Below are 22368 nucleotides of genomic sequence, written 5' to 3'. Positions count from 1 at the left end.
TACATTAAATCAGTTTATTTTTATTCACCCATGTAGTGAATAAAGAAAAGTGCTAAAATGTTTTATTGAATCTTACAAGTATTTGAAAACCAATATATATTACAGTGGAATTATTATTATTCAGGTTTTTATTTGAATTATACTTAATCAAAATAATTGTTTACACTTACATTATTTTTGACAGCTATAGTCTCAAATGTTGATATCCATCAAGGCACCAAAGAAAAGGAAATTGTTTCTAGTTAGCTGTATGATCTTTCATATGGAAATATCATTAGAGTTCCTCTAGAAGTACTATGAGCAGTTATAAAAGAGTCTTGCTAATATATTATATATTCTAAAGCTGTGTTTCTCAGCCTTAGGAACTTTAAGGTGCATGGACTTCAACTCCTAGAATTCTTCAGACCAGCCACCCTGAAAGGTAAGCAACCAAAGAAGTGTGGGGGGGGGGAGGAAATGGGGGTGACTAGTGAAGGGAGAGCCCGGGTAAATAGCTAAAAATCCAAAAAAGGTCCCTACCTTTTCCTGTGGGTGTGGCTAGGTGAGGGGGATATTACTTATTGGGAATGGGCATAAGTGATCTCATGTTGGCCACACCCACTCAGTCACATGCCACCCACCTAGCCATGCCCACCAAACCGGTAGTGAAAATTTTTGAATCTCACCACTGGATTAACCGCTAGATAAGAAACAAAAGCAGCAGTATTGAATTTTTTCTGAAGTCAGGAAAAATGGTATACATCTGGTTATCTCTGATCGCGGCGCGGCGGTCCAGTTCGTTCATTAAACATAAAATCCTATTGAAATAAAACAAACATGATTTAGATGAACTCCAGATTATTCCTTGTTAGGAAGCAAGACTTTTTCAAACTTAATTTATAATAAGATTACCAAAAGATTTACCAGTAGGAAGCAAGCTCCAAGCAAAAGGGCTTTCGTTTTAACCTCAAGGTCCATTGGGAATTGGGTTATGAAGGTGCTGGCACCTGATGTAGTTTCTATTGCAAATCCTTTCCATTTCCTGATGATTTTTCCAATTGCTGATCTTTGATTTAAAGGGATTATCTGATTTTGAACAAGTAAAAAAAATATTCAAGAAAGTTACTTCAACTAGTTGTTTGTGTATTTCTTCATTTTGTAATATATAAGGATAAAAATGCACCATAGTCTTAAATGTGATATTTCAGAGAAATTAGAATTTGAATTCTATTGATACATAAAACATTAGCTATGAAGGTCTTATGAAAAGAGTTTGTGTGCATCCTCACTCATTGTGATTCATTCAAAGACTTAAATATGATATTTTCACTTACAATATGTATTAAATTTTCCCCTTCAGATTCAGTACAGGAACGTGAGATAATTTTGTAATAGTTATGACATAATTCTAAAAAAAAATTACTTTTAAGAGCATCCTGGTCAGAAATGCTAAATACCTATCAGCTTAATAAACAATAACAACAAAGCATCCTCCAGTATGTCCTCTAAATTATTATCACGTTTTTCTCCATGATTTCACATTGGGCATATAAAATCCTTGACTACAAAGAAAGAAAAAGAAAATGATGGAGAGGACTATATGCAGCAATCCTATTTCTGCTTTTATGAATAGGAAAAATCATAGGTTTATCAATATTTAAACTTATTATATTCCAACACTGAAGGGTGCCAAAGACAGAGTTTAGAATGTCATCTTACCTCAAAAGGAACATCCCTATAACCATGCCTTAATAAATTAGGTGCAAGCAATTTCAAAATGTTTTCTCCGGCCTCATTCTGGATAACAAATCTGGGTGTGCAGACGTAATACTTCTGCTTAACATATCCAATGACTGTGCCTAGTGGTGCTTGAACCTCAAGCTTTAAGGGGAAAAAAACATGCAGCAGAATTAGAATAAAGAGCAGCATTTTGTCTCTCATTCAGACATGTTAACAGGAACTTTTACAATAGTTAGGATTGAAAGCATGTGGAAAAACAAGGCAATGAATAATCAAAGGGAATTGTTAATAGAAAACAGAATATTTTTAATATGTTGTTTTTGGATTGTATGCCTCTGATTTTTGTTTTCTTTTTATGTTAGTATGAAGTCATGAGCAACAAGAGGTTGACTTGCTCAAAATCACTGAATGAATATCCTTATGTACACTAGTATATCTGGATTGCAAAACTCTAAACCACCACTAGATGACAATAAAGAGTTTGTGTTCCCTCAACCTCTTTGTCTCCACCTAATACTCAGTTTTTTGTAGCTTATATTTGACACCCCTTGTGTAGATATAAACCTGAGTCTCCCTAATCTATTCCAGCATTTAACAGCTATACCATAGTAGCTCTTATAGAGGAGTTCTAGGGGGATACAATGACTTGTGTAAAGTAATTGTATATTAATTATTATTGTATCATCCTCTGTTTCTGGTTCCATTACCATCACCACCCCAATATCCCCATAAATATGGAGAAGATCTATAAGAAAGTCAAGATACATACATAGCACATAAGTATATGTAACAAGAATCTTCACAATTAAGTACTATGTTATGATAATAATAACTATTTGAGAAAAAAATACAATGGTAATTTCGGTTTCTGTGAAGTTGCATGTAACTTGATATTCTAGTGACATGCAGAGCTATTGAACAAAACAGTCCAAATGGGCAGCAGGGTTGAGTTTACCTTTTGTAGGCAACAAATACAAGGAAAGCAGCAACAGATACAATGGAAGTTCCTTGACAATTGCATGACTGGTTGGTTTGTACTATCAAAGAGTTTTATGATAAATGATCTGGCAGTTCCGTAACGGTATAGATTATAGTCATCATTTTCTTCAACTGCAAAGTATATCCACTGCCCCGTGGGATTTTTTACTTCATATTTATTACAACTCTCATAACCACTTATCACTGAAAAACAGAAAGAAACACTGATAAGTTAAAGATCTGTGTCAAAGTCATTATATATTACTAAATGTGCAAGACAGTGCATCACAGGACAACAGTTTTGAACTAAGGTACCTCAAATGGGCTAAAGGAGTGATGGTGAACCTATGGCACATGTATCACAGGTGGCACGCGAAGCCATTTGTCAGGGCACGTGAGGCACTGCCCTGTCAGCTGGCCAATGTGCATGTGCGTGCTGGCCAGCTGAGTTCACCCTTTTTTAAAGCCATTTTTCACCCTCCCGAGGTTCCAGAGGCTTTATAGGAGCCTGGGGAGGGCGAAAAGAGCCCCCAGCCCCCCGCGGAGGGCCCCCGGAGGTTTCATGAGCTTCCCTGAAGCCTCCGGAGGGCAAAACCAGCCCTATGGGCAAACCGAAAATTCGGGAATGGACTTCCAGTTTGCTCGGAGGGTCATTTTGACTGCTCTGAAGGCTTCAGGTAAGCCTCCTAAAGGTCCCTCAAGCCTTCGGATCACTCAAAAAGACCCTCCGAGCAAATTGGAAGTGACTTCCGATTTGCTCGGAGAGTCATTTTGACTGCTCTGTAGGCTTCAGGGAAACCTCCTGAAGGTCCATGAAGCCTCCAGAGGGCTTCTGGGAGGGACGGGGGAGGGGGCTGTTTTCGCCCTCCCCAGGCTCCTATAAAGCCTCTGGAGCCTGGGGAGGGTGAAAAAAGCATGCAAAAAATGGGGGGGAGCACCTGTAGTGCACGCATTTGCACTGGGGGTATCGCGCATTGTATTATGGATCCGGCACGCCCGCACATAACCCCCCCCCTGCGCTCCCCCCCACTTATAACATGCAGGCCAAAAAAGGTTCGTCATCTCTGGGCTAATGTATGGAATGCATCCAAAATGACTTCTAAGAGAATGAAATTTGAGAAAATTCATCTTAGTGTTAATAGATGCATGTAGTAGCCCAAGAAGAAAAAACAGAAATCTTCCATAACATTCAATTAAAGAGTGCAACAACCATGATGTATGAAAAGATATAGAAGACTATCAGAGCAGGTTCAATTGGGAAACCACAAGCATCCCAGAGCAACCTAAATCCAAAACATCTGAGGAATTCCTGGGAGCTTGGCACTCACACAAATCAGATGGCAACAGACTGATGGAGATAAATAACATTTACACAACATACAAGAGAAATAAAAAACCTAAAAAGGAAACAAAAAATCTAGAACTGTTTTTCTTCCTTTTCATCAGCAATCAATACCCAGAAAAGCAGGGATTTATACCAGCATCAACACCAACAAACAAACAGTAGACAACAGCCAATCAAGGAAATACCAAGCACCAACTCTTATAGGGCAAGCCACTACATATAAACAGATATAAAAACCTACTCCTTTTTTGCACTGAAAATGTTCCCTAGTTGGGTAACAAAAGGTCTGCAAGAAAACAACCAAGCTCAGAGAGCACTAAGGACTCCCCAATTCAAGTCTGAGGTACATATATTCTTTCCTAATAGACGTGACAAATAACTGGTTAATCACTGCGATAAGAAATGACAATAAATTCATCATCATCAGGGGAAAAAGTGAAAGAATATGAAGAAGCATCTAACAATGTGTTGCCAGTGGAAGTGTCTGCACATCTACAAACACCTCCCCTGGTATTCACCAGATCTGCTACTCGATTTTTTTTTTTTTTTTTAAACATATCAGTAATTTCATTTAAAAATCAGTAAACAGGAAGTTGACATCCTTAAGGCCCTAGCATCAACTTTCATTACAAAAGAACTCTTGGAACACAATTGCCTAAAAACAGTCTTAGAAAATCAATATGCTATGTGATATTTGTGCCCTCAGAAGAAAAAAACCCAAAGGTAAGATTAGATGATAAATACGTGTTGAACAATTAATGGGTCATAACTTTCCTAATTTATTTTGTGGTAAGTGAAAGATTTGAGACCACCTGTCATTTTTATTCTAGATACTGTTTTCTCTAGATTCTGTTTGGGTGAAACTTACAATATTGTGTCAATTTTCTTTGCTAAATTAAATGATTCCTTTAAGTGTGATATTTTATTGTCCTATATTGATTTGTCCTACTGCCATCCTTTATAAAATAATAAATTGGAACCAAACTGGCTAATCATAAAAAGGAGAGCTATTTTTGTTCATAAAGGATGGTAAAATAAACTAGGATTTCTGTAAAGAAAATATTATTTTCATTTCTTTTCCATTGGAGTTTACAACTCATGGAAATAATATAAGAGCAGAAATCAACTCATGATTACTCTTGATTAAATTATATATCTAGAGCACCTTCTGCAAACCTTCCCTTTCTAAATAATCTTCAATATTCTCTTATGTCTTCTAACATTTATGGCATGAAATGCTAAAGCAGAGGTTGGTTTTAAGCCAACATCAAAGTTGGGGTTTTAGTCTAACAATACCTGGAAGCCTTGTTTCCTTTATAACAGGAAGCTGCATTCCCAGATATTGTTGAAGTACAATCCCATCTTTTGGTGGTAATGTTGTCAATCTAGAATACGCTTATACTTGAACCAAATTTATCTATTTAATGGAATGCAATTTTGCAGGTGGGTACTTGACACTCTCCCAAATGGCTTTTGGTAATGGTTGAAGAGAATTGGACTTGAATTTTAATTCTGATGATTTTTAAATGTTAGTCTTTAGGCTACATTTTACAAACTACAAACTTCATTTTTTAATGATTGTCAAAATATAGTTGATCACTTTTTTGAACCCATACCGTAAAATACAACATGAATACTGGCAAGCAGTGGTTTGCATGCAATTCACACTATATTAATCATCTTCCAGTAGGAAAAAATATGTGTAATTCATGGTATATTAATATCAGATGTAAACAACAAATTTTACAGTTCATGTATAGGGCTGAAAATGAATAAAAGTATTGTGGAATTTTCTTGTTGTAAATTTGTCAGTAGTAAACGCATAATTAGCATTTTAAATTATACAGCATCTAAAATTTATAAAGTGGAAATACAAAATATTAAAATCTCAAAACACTCAATAATGTTTCTTGAATGATAACCAAATACATACTTTCCATGATCTCAGGCTGCTGGTCAACTATTACCTGATCCACCTGTTATAATGGTAAAAAAATACAATATTAAAAATGAAATGATTACAACTATTTCATTTTCAACAGTCACTATTTTATCATAGCATATATGGAAAGATGCCTTTATATATTTTTTTCTGTGTATTGAATAATTTTCATTAAATACAAAAAACTGAATTTTAGATTCAATAATAAATAAATTATTAACATGAATAGTAATTATAATTGATTATTAATTGATTAATAGGATTATTAATACATTTGTTTGATTCACTGTTCACTAGTGAATTTATTTAATCATTATTCAGTAGAATCACATTAATTCATTAAGGCTATAAGAATGCAATAGATTTCTATTAATATTTAAATCCTAATGTTTAAATCCTATTTAAATATATTTTGTGGGCTTGTTGCAAATTTCCATATTTGTTGCCAGGGACTAGAGAAAATATAGCCCAGTGTAAATATATATATATAGTCCAGGCTATTAAATAGGGGACAGAATTAGAATCATATAATTGTAAAAGAAGCCTATGAAAAACATACCTGGCTTAAATACTCTAATCCAGGTGGGCATTTGGGAGGAACTGGTGGAGCTGGCATCCAAACCACAGGTTCAGCTGTAGTGGGAGCACTGAGAGCTTGGAGAGCTCCATAAGACAATGCATTAGGTTGAACTGCCAAGTTTCAAAAGAACAACGAGATCATAAGCAAATTCTGTTTTAACAAGCCAAGGATAATCAAACATTAACAAGGATTTCAAAAGTTTCTGTTGAAACTTTAGTTAAAATATCTGCATTAGCCTATCAAATAAGAAACATAATCTTCTATGTTATACAGTATGGTATTATGTAAATAAATGGCTGGAGGTTATGAAAAATTTAGTTAAACACTTTTTTGAATTTTAGTCACAGTATTTTGCCTACTCCCAACCTGTCCTGCATTCTTTTCTGGAATGTTTTAGGAAATCAGTGGTTTTTTGCATTGTTCATTTTGGTGGGAGGGGAGAATTGGTAATTTACTTGAATATGAGTTGTCCAAATTTAACTCTTCTACATCCATCCAAATACTCTGCACTTTTGTAAACTTCAGTAAGCCATAAATTTTCAGTCTATCTGATGTTGCAGATGATTTGCTGCCATTAAGAGTACTCTAACATTATCAAAAGAACAACTAGATAAAATCTAACAGTTGGATTAGCAATATATAAGCCATGATAGTAGTATTGTTTCTTTAAGTACTGCTGTAAATGTGATTGGATGCTGTTACCTCAAGCGGCCATAAGATGGAGCCAGAATGACTGTTAGCTCTCTGTTTGTTAAATGCTGATCGGTGGGGGAACTCATCAAATTGGAAGATGACCCCAAGCTGGCAGGAATAGCCAACATTCCAGAAGACAGGCTAAAGATACAGAAGGATCTTGACAAACCTGAACATTGGGCACTATCTAATAAAATGAAACTCAATGGAGTAAAGTTCTACATTTAGGCAACAAAAATGAAATGCACAGGTTGAGTATAGATGGTACCTTGATCAACAGTAGTAACTGTGAAATGGATCTTGGAGTCCTAGTGGACCACCATTTAAATATGAGCCAACAATGTGCAGCAGCTGCCAAAAAAGCCAAAACAGTCCTAGGCTGCATAAACAGAGGGATAGACTCAAGATCACGTGAAGTGTTAATACCACTTTATTATGCCTTGGTAAGATCACACTTGAAATACTGCATTCAGTTTTGGTGTCCACCATGTAGAAAGGATGTGGAGACCAATGTTCCCTCTAAATTTTTTTCAGTGTGAACAGAAAAGTATAGTGTTCGAGCGGCACATTTTCATGCCTGAGCACCTGAATTTTTTTCACAGATGTCACCTAAGACAACAACGAAATCAGTATTATTTGAAACTCAAAGTTATGTTTATTCAAGGTACCCGCTTAATTAAAAATGTTACATAATATCAGTATCACTTAACAACGCTGCTGCTTAGCAACCAAAATGTTGGCTCAGAAAGTCTGGAATTTGAAGCACGCAAGTCTTAAAGCTGTTGTTACAAGATCCTTGCACCCCTAACTCTTTAGAAAAAAAACTCAGGGGTCTTCAAACCTGACAGCTTTAAGACTTGCGGACTTCAACTCCCAGAATTCCTCCTCCAGTCATATTGGTTCAGAAACTCTGGCATTGAAGCATGCAAGTCTTAAAACTGTCAAGTTACAAGACCCTTGCACCCCTAACCCTTTAGGGAAAAAAACCCAGGGGTCTTCAAACCTGACAGATTTGTGGACTTCAACTCCCAGAATTCCTCCTCCAGTCCTGTTGCGGCGACGTCATCTGCGTGGATCTGCTCCATCTTCGGGTTTTTTCACAGGGAGCAGGGCTGCCGCTAAAGATGCCAATGAGCCCCCACCGCCACTAAAATAACTGCTGCCACCGCCGCCTCCTCCTCCTCCAACAGAACCACCACATTTGCTGCCCAGCGCTGCAGTTGAGGTAGGGCCGCCAAAGCTCCCGCTGGGCCCCCGTCCATGGCAGCGGTGGCGGTGCCTCCACCTCCACTCGGAACACCTCAGCTGGGCTCCAGGTTACCCCTGCCGCTGCCTCCACCTCCGCCGTGCTTTTGAGAAGCCACGAGGCCTTTTTTTCCTGCTTCCACACCCTCCGCCACCTTCCTACTAGCTCCCGCGGCCTCATGGCTCCTCAAAAGGATGGCGGAGGAGGAAGGGGGAGGGATAATGCGGGGGCCAGCTCAGGTGCTCTGCATGGAGGGGGAGGCCCCACTGCCACAGGCGGGGGTGCTGGCGGGAGCTTTGGTGGCTTCACCTCAGCCGCAGCGTCGGGCGCCAAATCCGGCTGTTGGAGGAGGAGGAGGCGGCAGCAGATATTCTGGTGGCGGCGGGGGCGTTGGGGGTTCACTTCGGCCGCAGAGCTGGAAGCAAGCAGCTAGGATTGGCCGCCCACAAAGGACCTCCCCGGGCTTGCTTTGCTGAACATGGGTCGACTGATGCTAGTTTGAGTGGCCGCGGCGGGCACAAACTACCGTCAGTCACTCCATGCTCATCAAAACAAGTCTGGGAGGTCCTTTGCGGGTTCTAGCCGCCTGCAAAGGACTTCCCCACATTTGCTTTGCTGAACATGGGGCGACTGACGTTAATGAGCGGCGCAGCCGGCGCCTGGAGGTCCTAGGAGACCGGTTGTGCCGTGTAAGCTCTTGCTGCCGTCCACACGCCTGTGCTAACCCTAGATTTTCTGACGCCCCTCAGTTTCCAGAGCCTGTGACAGAAATCACTGTGCGGCAGTTAGAAACTGCTGCGCGGTGTTTTCTTACTTCACCTTACAGGGAGCAGTGGTGGAGACTCTAGAAATAGTGCAGAAAAGAGCAACAAAGATAATTAGGGGACTGGAGGCTAAAACATATGAAGAACGGTTGCAGGAACAGGGTCTGTCTAGTTTAATGAAAAGAAGGACTAGGGGAGACATGATAGTAGTGTTCCAATATCTCAGGGGTTGCCGCAAAGAAGAGGGAGTCAAACTATTCTCCAAGGCACCTGAGGGTAGAACAAGAAGCAATGGGTTGAAACTAATCAAGGAGAGAAGCAACTTTGAACTGAGGAGAAATTTCCTGACAGTTAGAACAATTAATCAGTGGAACAGCTTGCCTTCAGAAGTTGTGAATGCCCCAACACTGGAAGTCTTTAAAAAGATGTTGGATAGCCATTTGTCTGAAATGGTATAGGGTTTCCTGCCTAGGCAGGGTTTGGACTAGAAGACCTCCAAGGTCCCTTCCAACTCTGCTATTGTATTGTATTTTGCTCTTTACCTAGTCACTCCCACCCTTGAATGGGCCTTCAGGGGTAATCTCTAACCTGATTAGAGGCTCTTCTGCCCCTCCAGTGGGGCTGCTGGCTTTAGAAGCGAGGACTTGATTCCTGCCTGTGTCCTCCCAGCTGCAGGGGGCCACCATCTTGGGCCACATGGGGCGTCTCCTCCCCCTTCTTTCCAAATGGCTCTGTGGAGCAAATACAATAGCCCTGCCCTCAGGACTTTGAAAAAACAGCTTGTGCTACTAAGAGCTGCCGCTCTCACCTGTGGCCTCCTGCTGTTAACAGCAGATTGCTAAGAGCCTTCTCGCCCTCACTTCCACTGCTTTCCTTTCTCTTCCTTAAAGGGGAAGTTTTTCCTTAAAGGGAAGACCTTCTTTAAAGGGGAAGCCTCAGCAATTATCTGAGCCTAGTTGCCCTTTCTGGGCTTCTCCGGCTAGTCAGGCACTCAGAAAAGGATTGAATAGGTCTTGCATAAATCATGATAGCAAGGTTGCCGGAACACAGGATGACAAAGCCGAAGGGAATCCTCACCTGGAGGGAGGTGTCCCCTTCTGCAGCCCTGCCAGGTGAAGAGAAACCTGGTAATCTTTCTTCAGGCCTGGGGGGGGGGGGTGTTCTTCCTGCTGCTGGCCTTGTGGCAGATGCCTCTGCCTTTCATACTTGGAGGTAGGCTTGGAGGGGAGGGATTGATCCACAGCCTGCCACTTTAGCCCCCTTGATGGAGATATGCCTACTTTTGGCCTTTGCTTGCCGCCCCCGCCCTTGACTAATGCCTCTGCGATGGTCTCTAGCCTTTTTAAGGGCTCATCAGTGCCTCTGGTGGTTGTTGCTGCAGGGCTGAAAGCTCGGCTCCTGCCGGCCTCCTCTAAGCTGCTGGGGGCCGCCATCTTGGACCATGTGGTTTCAAAAATGGCCCCCAGCTCCAAATTCAAAAAGCTCCTCTTTGCTGGAGCACATGGAAATAGCTTGTGCCTTTGTAGACTGCCATGCGGCTTCCGCTACCGCTGGGGGCTCTCTCTCTTGCCTCCCTCTGCCTCCAGCAGCTCTTTCTGAGCCTCTCTGGCTCTCACCTTGTTCTCTGGTGATCGTTACCAGGGCAAGCCCTCCGGGGCGTTTTAACAAGTCGCAGTTCGTCGCTCAACCCGAGGGGAGCGGCGGAAAGCTTGTGGAAAGGAGGCTTGTAGCAGTCTCGTCCCAGAGGAGGCTGTAACGCTGTACAGGGATGCAAAATTCACGGGTCCAAGTCTTTTTTCTTTATTTATTTGCAATTTGCTGGAGATCCAGAATGGCCGTCCAATGAAGGATTGAGTCGATAACTGGATGGTACCTGGTGACCAGGGCGTGTCCTAAAAAGCTTATCTGACTCAATCCAATCAGTGAGAGGACAAGGTTAACCCAGTCTGGATACTCCTCCCTCCTCACTATGGAGAAAAGGCAGGAACCCCTGAGGTCGTGTATGTTTTATTCTTAGAAGCAGAAATCCTGCCTTTTAACTTGGGGTTATTGGTGTGGTGGAAGAGAGGGGAGAGAGGTAAAGAATCCTCCTAGTCACTCTTGATTCTGAGTGATATCATAGATACCTACATTAGTTTTCTTGATAATAATGGTAAGCAGTTTTCTTTTGCCTTTTTGCAAGAAGTGTTTTCAACTTCCTAATGTAAACTAAAGCTTTATTATTTCCTAAAATGCCAAAAACCATGAGCTATTGGGGAAAAAAAAATCTAGATTTGGCTTTAATGCTGAGGCATTGTGTCCAGTGGTGAAATTCAATTTTTTTTACTATTGGTTCTGTGGGCATGGCGTGGTGGGCATGACAGGGGAAGGATACTGCAAAATCTCCCACTCCAGGACAAGGATACTGCAAAATCTCTATTCCCACCCCACTCTGGGGCTAACCAGAGGTGGCATTTGTCTGCTCTCCGAACTACTCAAAATTTACACTACCAGTTCTTCAGAACCTGTCAGAACCTGCTGGATTCCACCCCTGGTTGTGACCTATTAAGAACGATTAACGATTAAGGCCTTGTTGTCTTCCAATCGCCATTTCTGAAATTCAGCAGCAGTATGACCAATTTTTAAAGTTCTTTTAATTAAAAAAAAGCTGTGATGAAACTAGGATGCTTCATACTGGCATACAACTCTCATTTCCACTCTCAAAATCTTCAACGTGATTCCCAACCCTCCTGTTAAATGTGTGAATGAATCAGCGCAATGGTGCAACAAACGCTTAATGGAAAGGTTTTTGAACCAAGAAAGCTGCAGATGTCTCAACAACCTACCTATCATTGTTGATTGAGATCTATATTGAAGCAATCCAGATGCATCCTGGGGGATTCCAACTTGGACCTGGGTACCTGGATAACCTGGGACAACATATCCCTGGTCTGGATAACCTGGATACTCTGGAGGTGGCGCTGTAGGTAGAGGTTGCTTAGCTAGAAGAACAAGAAAAGTATTTAATCTAATGGATGGATGGATGAAATGCTTAATGTCAGTCTACTGCCATAGTTTTCCCCCTATAAGTGATAAAGCAAGTGGGTTTAGTTCAAGCAAAACCATTCTTAACAGATATATGTATTTTCAATTTTCTACATGGGGCAATTTTTTTTATAGATAATAAAAATAAAAAAAACCTACTGTAAAACTAAGTTTCTAACTAAAATTTCTCTATAGAACCCTTTGGTATAATGTAATATCTTCCACAACAGTTTAAATGATATAGGTTAAACTTCAGAGTTTAACTAAGATAATTTAACTAAGGTGATTTCAATGATTTTAATGATATCCAAAGCAGTACAGATTGTTTAGGACTCTATTGAAGCATATGATGAGGACACTAAAGATAATCATTTCTTTACGGATGGAAATTACAACAGCACTGAAAAAGTGACTTATGACCAATTTTCACACCAATGACTGTTGCAGCATCCCCATGGCCACATGATCAAAATTAGGATACTTGGCAACTGATATGTATTTATGACAATTGCACTGTCCCAGGGACATGTGATCACTATCTGTAACCTTCCTGAGAGATTTCCAACAAGCAAATCAATGGGGGAAGCCAACTTTATTAAATAACTGCATTATTCACTTAACAACTGCACTGATTCACTTAACAAACTGGGGCAAGAGAGGTCACGAACTGGTGCAAAACTCACTTAACATCTATCTTGCTTAGTAACAGAAATTTTGGGTTCAATTGTTCTCATAGGTCGAGGGCTACTTGTAAAAGACAAAAAATGTGGAGGACAGATACATTGATGATTCACAAAGGAAATATTTCCAATTTTTAAAGTAGTTAAATTTTACTCACACTCCATTTTTCTTGATTATGTCTTCAACTCGTTCTGGGAAAAAAAATAAAACATAAATGCTTCCAAGAATCAGTAGCAAAATCAAATGTTATATTTGGAAGATCATTTGTAATAAAGGCTGATTAACTCAATCCCGGCTGTCCCAAGCAAGGTGTGGGGGGAGAGCTAAAGCGGGTATTGTGACATTAGTTAATACATCCTTGCAATTTAAATGTGTACCACTGCCATCTTTCCAGCCATGGGTTGTAACTACATTACTCTTATTTAAACAGGTGGAGATTTTGCTTTTTAATATCTATATTCCTCCACTTAATAAGAATAATGTGATTAACAAGATTTGGGACAGCATAGAAGATTGGCTGTTCAGCCAAATTCCCCAAAGCTGCAATAATTAAAGGGGGTGGGGCTTAAACGATAGAATGGGGCCAAATGATCAAGCATTATTTAACCATTTTAAGATTCACTATGATGAAAATGTAACAGGAGAATCTTTCCAGACAATTTAAAGACCCTAAAGCTAATCGGGCAGGTTTGTGTGTAAGACAAATGACTGTACACTTGAATCTTTGTATCCTTAACAGGTCCCCATGGGGCGACTTTCCAGCAGAATATACTTATCGGGGAGCAGGAAGAAAATTCACAGTTGATTACTGGATAATATCATATGAACTCCTGAAGTTCTTACAGAAGATGGAGGTAGACTCGTGACTGGAAAGCGATTATAATACAATACTCCTTATTCTCACATTACACCAGAAATCTCTAAGGGCAGGCACAGCCTATCTACCCAGGTTAGAGACTCAAAATACCCAGGTAAAAATTAAATGGAAAGAGAAAAATGCTAAGGAAGTTACCAAATGGATGTTAGTCCCTGAAACCATAGAGCTACATACATCTCTACTAAGAAATATGTTTGGAGGATCTTACCTAGAGGGGTTTGAATCCTTAATTTTAAATTTGAATTCAGTTCTCAGTTACAGATCACTAGATCACTCCAAAAGACGGGTTTCAAAGAACAAAAAATGGTTCGATAGAGATTGTGTGCAACTAAAAAGGATATATAATATGGAATACAAGAAAAGTAAAAGTGCCCCCTTTGAGGATCACACTTACTACTTAAAGCAGCTGAAAGCACAATATAAAAAACCTCTAAAAGAAAAAAAATGTGGCTCTGAAAGAATCTGGGCATAGACTAATTACGGCAGTCAGGACAAAAAATACATTCCTTTTTTGGTACATCATCAGGGGATTGGGAAAACCTCCCCTACTCCAAACAAATCAGCTTCCGATTCATGCCTGGGAAGAGTATTTTAGGGAGCTTTATACAGATCCTGACTATGTAACCAAGGAGAGCTAAGCAAGTTTGGACCAAACTTCTTACCCGGCCCCTGTTACACCAGAAGAGATATCCCGGTTGATCGGAGCCCTAAAGGCTAATAAGGCACCGTGGGCTGATAATGTCTTGCCAGAAATAATTAAAAAGAACGCCAGTTGGTGGGCTCCACTTTTAGCATCACTGTTTACATTTATAGATAAAACAGGCCATATGCCTAGAGATCGGGGAATAGCAATTATCATACCAATTTATAAAAAAGGTAATAGAAATGACCCAGGCAATTATACACGCATTAGTCTTCTAAGCATTATTGGTAAACTGTATGCCAAACACCTATATTATAAACTTCAAGATTGGCTAATTTCAGGGGGGATAATCAAAGACGAACAAGCCAGTTTTAGAGAAGGAAGATCTATGGTGGATCATATCTTGGTACGCCACCATTTAGTACAAAAATACACATATTAAAAAAAATCCACTCTTTTTGTGGCCTTCCTTGATTTTAAGCAGGCCTTTGATTCAATATCCAGGATCACCATCTGGGAGGAATTAAAATGCACCACTATCGATAAATGCCTCCTCTTCCTCATACAAAAATTGTATGCCAATTCCACCTTGAAAGTGAGGTGCAATCCCCAAGGGAGTTTAACCGGCCCAATGAGGGTACAAAAAGGGGTATGGCAGGGATGCATCCTGTCCCCCTCCCTCTTCAATTTCTATATTAATCCCCTGATTGATCTCTTACAGAACCCTGATTTCCATCCTCCTAACCTAGCACAACCCAAAGTGCCAATTCTCTTATATGCTGATGATGCCGCTATCATTTCACAAACCCCTGTTGGACTGAAGAGAGCAATTAGGGCAACAGTTGGCTATTGCAGGAAAAACAAGCTGGTCCTTAATTTTGATAAATCAAAAAATTTAGTTTTTGTTAAAAGACCAAGTCAATACTCCTGGAAAATAGAAGGACATAGTTTGGAACAGGTTAGAACATTTAGATACGTTGGGGTGGTTTTCCACTCGCAAGGGACATGGAAGGCACACCTGGATCACACATTGCAAGTAGCCAATAGGTCCTCAAATGCAATTAAACATTACTTTATACAGGTGGAGGTCAGTTAGCACCTGCTGCCTTAAAACTTTTTGAGGTCAAAACATTGGCACAAATTCTATATGGGCCACAAACAGGAATCCTTGCAAAGAAAAACTTGCTAGAAACCATAGAAACCAAATTCCTGCGAGGCATTTTAGAATGGAACTCCAAATGCCCAGTTAAGAATTGAGACAGGGATGCCTCAAATTCAGGTAAGAGCCTGGAAGATGATGATCATTCATTGGCTTAAAATGCATTTCTTTCCAGAGGGACTGTCCCCACTAATGTTGACTGACAATTTCCTCTCCCCCTGGAAACAGGCAATTGATCACAAGCTGGCCTCTTATGGGCTCTCACCGGTATTCTTAATGTCTCCAGTCTTTGATCAAGCAAAGCAAGTAGTAATTAATAGAATGAAGGACATGGAGTTCCAAGAAGAACTAAATAGGTTGCCTCTCCACAGTAGGGACAGAATCAAACAGAGTGGTGGGAATCGGCAAGATATCTAAATGACCTGATCTTCCCAAAACAAAGAATAGCTTTCTTCAGAGCCAGATTTAACATTCTTTCTTCAGCACTCCTCCAGGGCAGGTATAAGAGAATACCTATTGCAGAATGGTTTTGTATATGTGGTAAAGGAGAAGTGGAAGATAATTCACGTGTTCTATTACACTATACCAGTGATGGGCAACCTTTTTGGCGTGGTGTGTCAAAAATCGGCAAAAAATCGAGCATAACTCGCGTTGTGTGTCACTTCGACAAAAACATAATTTTGCGCAATTTATAGTTTAAACTACAAAAATGTATAATTGCAATATATAATTGTATTTAATAAACCAAAAACAAATTATTTAACATACCTGCTTAGTAACTTCTTTGTTCATCAGTCGATTTCGTATGTTGCCCTTGATATTATTGAACTTGTTTGGGGTGCCGTAAACCAGGGCTGTGGAGTCGGCTGCTTCCAGCTCCACGTCCTCATCAACATGCCGCTCCAGCCCGCCCCAAGAGAACTCAGATATTCTCTTAATAATTGCATCTTTATTCTGCATATCGTGAAATAGAACTGGCGCACATCTTAGGAGAGTTTCTTTAATACATTCTCCCTCATTAAGAGCTTTTGCATGCTGAGCTATGGAGTGAGCAATGCTCAAACTTGCAGAGTTTAAATTTGTAGAGCCTTTCATAAATAAACAGCGCACTGTTCCCGCGCTCCTCTCCTGTGGGTCCTCCCTCGCCGCGCTGATGACGTGTGTGCGCACGGCATGCACGCCTTACCAGCAGCCCCTGCGCTCAGAAAGGGGCGGTGGCGATACAGTAAGTGAGTGTGGGCGGGGGAGATCACACGTCCCGCCCCCCCGTTCCTCCAGCACAGATTCTTTCATCCTCGGCGGCCGTGCAGGAGCCGAGGATGAATCACATGAAATCCTGTGCGTGTCACCCCAAATGGCTACGCGTGTCAGCACTGACACGCGTGTCATAGGTTCGCCATCACTGCACTATACAGAGCTTGTAGGTCTGCACATATTCTCCCCTTATTAGAGAGATTGAGAAGGACGGCAGACAATTTTTATCTAGGCTTTCTTCTCCAGGACACTAACCCGGTTACCACATATGCAGTGGCAATGTTCTGTGCTGCCGCAATGTCCATAAGAAAAAAATTGGCTACAGAAGTATAGTTATCATCTCGTATAAAGGCTGATTCTATTCAGATGGCTTTTCACATTATTTACCAGTACTGAACTCCCTTTAAAAAAACATTGGAACAAAGAACTTCTAAGCTTGCACAAATACAACATTCAACTGCCACTCCTTAAAGCACTTTTTAAAACTTCTGAAAAGAATATGCAGCTGCTTTAATTCTGTGTTCGTGTAAGTTCCAACTCACTTCCTCAAGGTCATTTTCAGGAATGTGCAGAGCTATTCTTCAATTTTGGTTCATATACCATGAAGCATCAACATGTCAATTTTCTACATTATAAGGAGCAGTACATTTTCCCCCATGTATACAGTATATCACAGAAGTGAGTACACCCCTCATATTTTGTAAATATTTAAGTATATCTTTTCATGTCAAAAATTATAACCAAGCTATACCCGAAAATCCGGAGAACAACACAATAGCCAACAGATTGGAAGAGGTCACTCTAGATTCTGAAACCAAAAAAGTAGAGATAATAGACTGCACAAGCTATCAGGTAATATATTTATTTTCACATGCTAGTGAAATAATGCTTAGCATCATCCAATGCAGATTACAGCCCTATATAGAAAATGAGATGCCACAAAGTCAAGTTGGCTTTCCAAAAAGCTCAGGAATATTATTTCTGATGCATGATAGATAATTGAGAAATGGGAAGAATACCAAGAATAAATCACTGTGTGCTTCATTGGTTATAGAAAGTTCTTTGATTTGTGTCAATCACATCAAACTGTAGAATGCACTCAGAAAAGAATGGAAATATAGCATTGTGTAATCAGAATTATTTGCAGCCTTAGAAGCAGCATTTAAAACCACAGGATTTGTCACAGAAACCCAAGAAAAAAACAACACAGACAATCAAGCTACACACCAGAAGAATCAAACCATCACAAAATGGGATAGAGCAGCTCTCAAAAAACTAAAGAAAGACCAAACTATTGTCACACATCCAGTAGACAAAGTCTGGTTATTATAGACAGAACATAATAATACAAAAAGCCAAAGAATTAATGGAGGATACACCCCAGTAAACCGCAATCAAACACAGAAACTGAGCTCTTCTGCATTGTTCAGCCTCCTGTCTCTCATCTTTCTCTTGGCAATGCCCCATAGATTCTCTATGGGGTTCAGGTCAGGCGAATTTGCTGGCCAATCAAGCACAGTAATCCCACAGTCATTGAACCAGGTTTTGGTGCTTTTGACAGTGTGGGCAGCTGGAAAATGAAGTCAGCATCCCCATAAATCTTGCCTGCCGAAGGAAGCATGAAGTGCTCCAAAATCTCCTGGTAGACGGCTGCGTTGACCCTGGTCTTAATGAAGCACAGTGGTCCAAAGCCCTGTTGCTCAGTGGTCCAAAGCCTTCTTTTCTGATGAGAGCAACTTTTGCATCTCATTTGGAAACCAAGGACCCAGAATATGGAGGAAGAATGGAGAGGCCAATCAAGCACAGTAATCCCACAGTCATTGAACCAGTTTTGGGTGCTTTTGGCAAAAGTTGATCTCATCAGTATTTTGTGTAGATTTTTGTGGACTTATTTAGCTTATGTCTTAATTGGCTCATAGCAACATATATTCCAAACTTGGTAAAAATTACAGTATACAATACACATTATAATAAATAGCAGACCCACAAGTCATAAAGTGGACAATATACTGTACCACTTACCTGCTTTCAACCTTAGCTAGCTCAGCACCTCCTGCTTTCTTTCCTGGTCTGAGACTGCAGAACACACCACAGTTACAATATACCGCCCTAGGTGTGTAAATTCAGATTTTATAGAGCACTGGTAGTCAACCTGGTCCCTACTGCCCACTAGTGGGCGTTCCAGCTTTCATAGTAGGCAGTAAGGGTTTGCTGTAACTCTGCTTTATAAATTTTATAAAGTAAAGTTACTTCCCTACTTTATAAATCACCATTACTGTGGAACTGGTGGGCGTTTAGAAATGTTTACTACTAACAGAGATACAAAAGTGGGCAGTAGGTATAAAAAGGTTGACTACCCCTGGAATAGAGATTTCCCTATTGTTTAGCTCTGAAAAAGCGATCTTTTTGCCAGCCAGTGGAGTAGCTAGGTGATTTTTACATTTACAGAAAACAGTTTCACTTGGATCCGTAAAAAAATGCTGCAGTGTATAGTATTTATCTTCTATACTGTTCTTTGTTTAAAAATTGTGTCCACATGCTTTACCTGATGCCAACAACCATGGTTTCCTAGCTCTGGTAAACAAATGATTTCAGCCTGTTTATTTTGGTCTTGTAATTCCTTTCAATCAGAAAACTTCTTCTATTCTCAATAGCAGAGGGAGTTTCCATGGTCAACACATTTACACAGGAATCGATTTCATCCTAGAAATGGACCATAAAATAATAACAGTGACAATAATAACAAACATCTCCTACCCCAATCAGATAACCATCAACTTAACAGTCCTGAAGAACTCAGTAATATTTTGGGAAACGGCAACGAATTCCTGGGCGTTTCCTGTTTACTATTCTTCCGTTTCTTTGTAAGAGTGTTGTCATTTTCAATCAAAGCCAACAGTGGAGCCAAGCAACATTTTCATCTGGCAAACCCTTCTATCCCTCACCCCTGAAATTCCGAGACGAAAGGAAAACTTACATCTTATGCCCTTGCGAAGAAGGAGTTACTCTAGAGTAAGCGCGTCGGAATCGCCTTTACAAAAAAGAAAAAAACCACCAAAAGGTACTTCCAGCCACGTTACTGTTTACTGCTGATCAATGTGTTTGTTTGTTTTTCCCCACCCGCGAGAAAAAACGTTAACTTGGGCTACTTCTCTTCTTCCCGCCCAGCTCCAGGGGCTCTGCTAGGGAACAGGATAGGGCGGGGAAAGAAGCTGAGAGCAAATGGAGCTAGATATGGGAGGGTGGAGGGAGGGTAGCAAGAGGACCCAAGGAGGACGTGCAGCTCAGAATATTCCAGGAAAACTACCCCCCCCCCGAAGGAAATTGAATTCGCCAGACAATTGCACAAAGGAGGAGCTCGCTGCTTTTTAATTGCCTGCATTAAAATGACGGAGAAACAAGGCAGAGAGAAGTGCGGGCTGCGGTTGTTTAGAAAAGAAACGAGCGGTCTCTTGCCTACGTCGTGGGAGGAAGTATGAAGAATTGCCTGAAATCCAATCCGAGGCAGGAGCTTTCTGGTAGCACAGTCTCTTCCCATTTCCCCCCTTTATTACTAATATATTTAATATATTCAATTTATTTTGACTTAAGACATCAGGTGTGCCGGGGGAGGTTGTTGGGTACTCAAAAGGTAGTGTCTATTGCTCAGCTGTTAGAACCAAACATTCATGTAGTTGGCTAAATAAACCATGGCCCTGGCCCCAATCTAATTCATTTGTTTGTTGTGGCAGGAAATGGGAAAATGGTGTAAGACCATTTCTTGGCGGCACCTAATTGTTTAATGTAGAAAGAGCAAAGTAATGTAATGAAACAAAATGATCAGTGATTGTTGAAAACGTTGAGCTGTTCATTTTCAGGTTTTTTTTATTAGCTATGAAATAGAAACATCATTACTGAAGTTGTAACAGTGTCCAAGAATTATAACAGAGGGTAGAATATTTAGAAATAGATGGAAGGTTATGGATACAAGGGCTTTGCATAATGAAAACTTTTTTTTTCAGACGTCAGAACAGACATTTATAGAGATGTCTTCTCTTTCACTTTTGCTGACACATCTGGGTTTGTTATCTCAGCACATCTGGATTAATACAAACTGCACAGACCAAGATAGATCATTTTATTCCTGAATATTAATATCCCAAATTTAAATATGAATGCAAAATAAATTGTCTATTTTTAAACTGAATTTAAGATTGTAAACAGAGAAGCTAATGAAATATAACCACCTATTCTACAGGAACATAAAACTAAGTGTTTAGTTTTAGTTTGCTGAATTGTTAAAGTACAGTTGTATTTATTTAAACTTATTTTTCATTTCAGACTAATCAGAAGTTAGAAATAAATTTACAGAGGAAAAAAGACTCAAGAATGCCAACAACAGTGACAGTTTAGAGCCTCACAATCCCAGACATTCACAAGATTTCACTTTCTTTGCTTACTTTTACAATGTTATGTGGCTTTTTAGGTGTGCTGCAAAGTACAGGTAGTCCTCAACTTACCACAGTTCATTAAGTGACAGTTGTTAGAGTGACACTGAATAAAATGACTTGTGACTGTTTTTCACACTTATAACTGTTGCAACACCCTCACAATCACATAATCAAAATTCAGAGACCTGGCAACTGACTCATATTTATGACAGTTGCAGCATCCCTGGGGCATATGATCACCTTCTGTGATCATTTGACAAGCAATGTTAATGGAGAAACCAAATGTATTGAACAACAATGTTACTAATTTAACAACTGGAATTATTCACTTAACAACCGTAGAAAGGAAGGTCTAACATGGGGCAAAACTCACTTAGCAAATATCAGACAACAGAAACTTTGGGCTCAGTGTTGATCATAAATCGAGGACTACCTGTATAAGATTATAATTTTTTAGAGAAAAAAAGAACCATCTAAATCACTAGTGTCAACTCGCAGTGTCACATTGCCATCACGTGATATTTTGAGACATGGCCTATGTGTGATACTTGCCATCTTCAGGCTGGTGTTTTCTCATCGTGTTTGTGTGAGTAAAGTGTGGTCGGATCTGCCGTCTTTCTATAAATCTTGGTGGGGGTGTATGGAGTGCTGGCTTTGTTTCAGTAAGTGGATTGATTGGCTGTGTGGTTGTATCATGATTGGTAGACTGGTGCTGATTGGTGCTCACTGTATGTCTGTTGTTGTTTTGTGTTGTAATGGCCTGGGTGATGGGTGGGGGTCATTTGTTAACTAGGGCTGGTTTCCAGATGTCTGGCAGGCATCGTCACGTTTATTCATGTGGCGGTGTTTCTCTATTTCGATAGCTTCCATAATTATTCTCTTGTTGAAGTGTTCAGTTTTGGAGATTAATTTGGTTTCTTCAAAATTAATTTCATGTCCTGTAGCTTTAAGGTGCTGGAAAAGGGAGGAAGTTATTTCTTTTTATCTTACTGCGTTCTTGTGTTATTTATTTGTTTGTTTGTTTGTTTGTTTG

The 22368-nt window shown here is 40.1% G+C and overlaps 1 protein-coding gene across 6 annotated transcripts in view; it reads right to left on the bottom strand.

Annotated features, from left to right (window-relative positions):
• The window catches only part of LOC106549224 (phospholipid scramblase 1), a 43699-nt gene continuing 21331 nt past the window's right edge, over positions 1-22368 (bottom strand). For 2 of the 6 annotated variants that reach the window (XM_087725413.1, XM_087725417.1), the window contains exons 2-9: positions 13130-13163; positions 12093-12248; positions 6544-6674; positions 5976-6018; positions 2675-2901; positions 1699-1860; positions 904-1065; positions 1-797 (exon numbers count right to left, since the gene is read on the bottom strand). In XM_087725413.1, the coding sequence (XP_087581539.1) occupies positions 747-797; positions 904-1065; positions 1699-1860; positions 2675-2901; positions 5976-6018; positions 6544-6674; positions 12093-12248; positions 13130-13136 (939 nt within the window). In that variant the 5' untranslated portion in view covers positions 13137-13163 and the 3' untranslated portion in view covers positions 1-746. Of the gene's footprint in view, positions 798-903; positions 1066-1698; positions 1861-2674; positions 2902-5975; positions 6019-6543; positions 6675-12092; positions 12249-13129; positions 13164-17656; positions 17714-18927; positions 18999-19882; positions 20054-22368 lie in introns of those variants that run through there. The other 4 variants (XM_087725412.1, XM_087725414.1, XM_087725416.1 and 1 more) reach the window with 4 other exon arrangements.

Source organism: Thamnophis sirtalis, unplaced genomic scaffold (assembly GCF_051295495.1).
Source record: "Thamnophis sirtalis isolate CommonGarterSnake01/CBP01778 unplaced genomic scaffold, rThaSir2_p1.2 scaffold_11, whole genome shotgun sequence".
Taxonomy (NCBI): domain Eukaryota; kingdom Metazoa; phylum Chordata; class Lepidosauria; order Squamata; family Natricidae; genus Thamnophis; species Thamnophis sirtalis.
The sequence above is the reverse complement of the archived record's forward strand: the minus strand, read 5'-3'. Positions and strand labels throughout refer to the sequence as shown.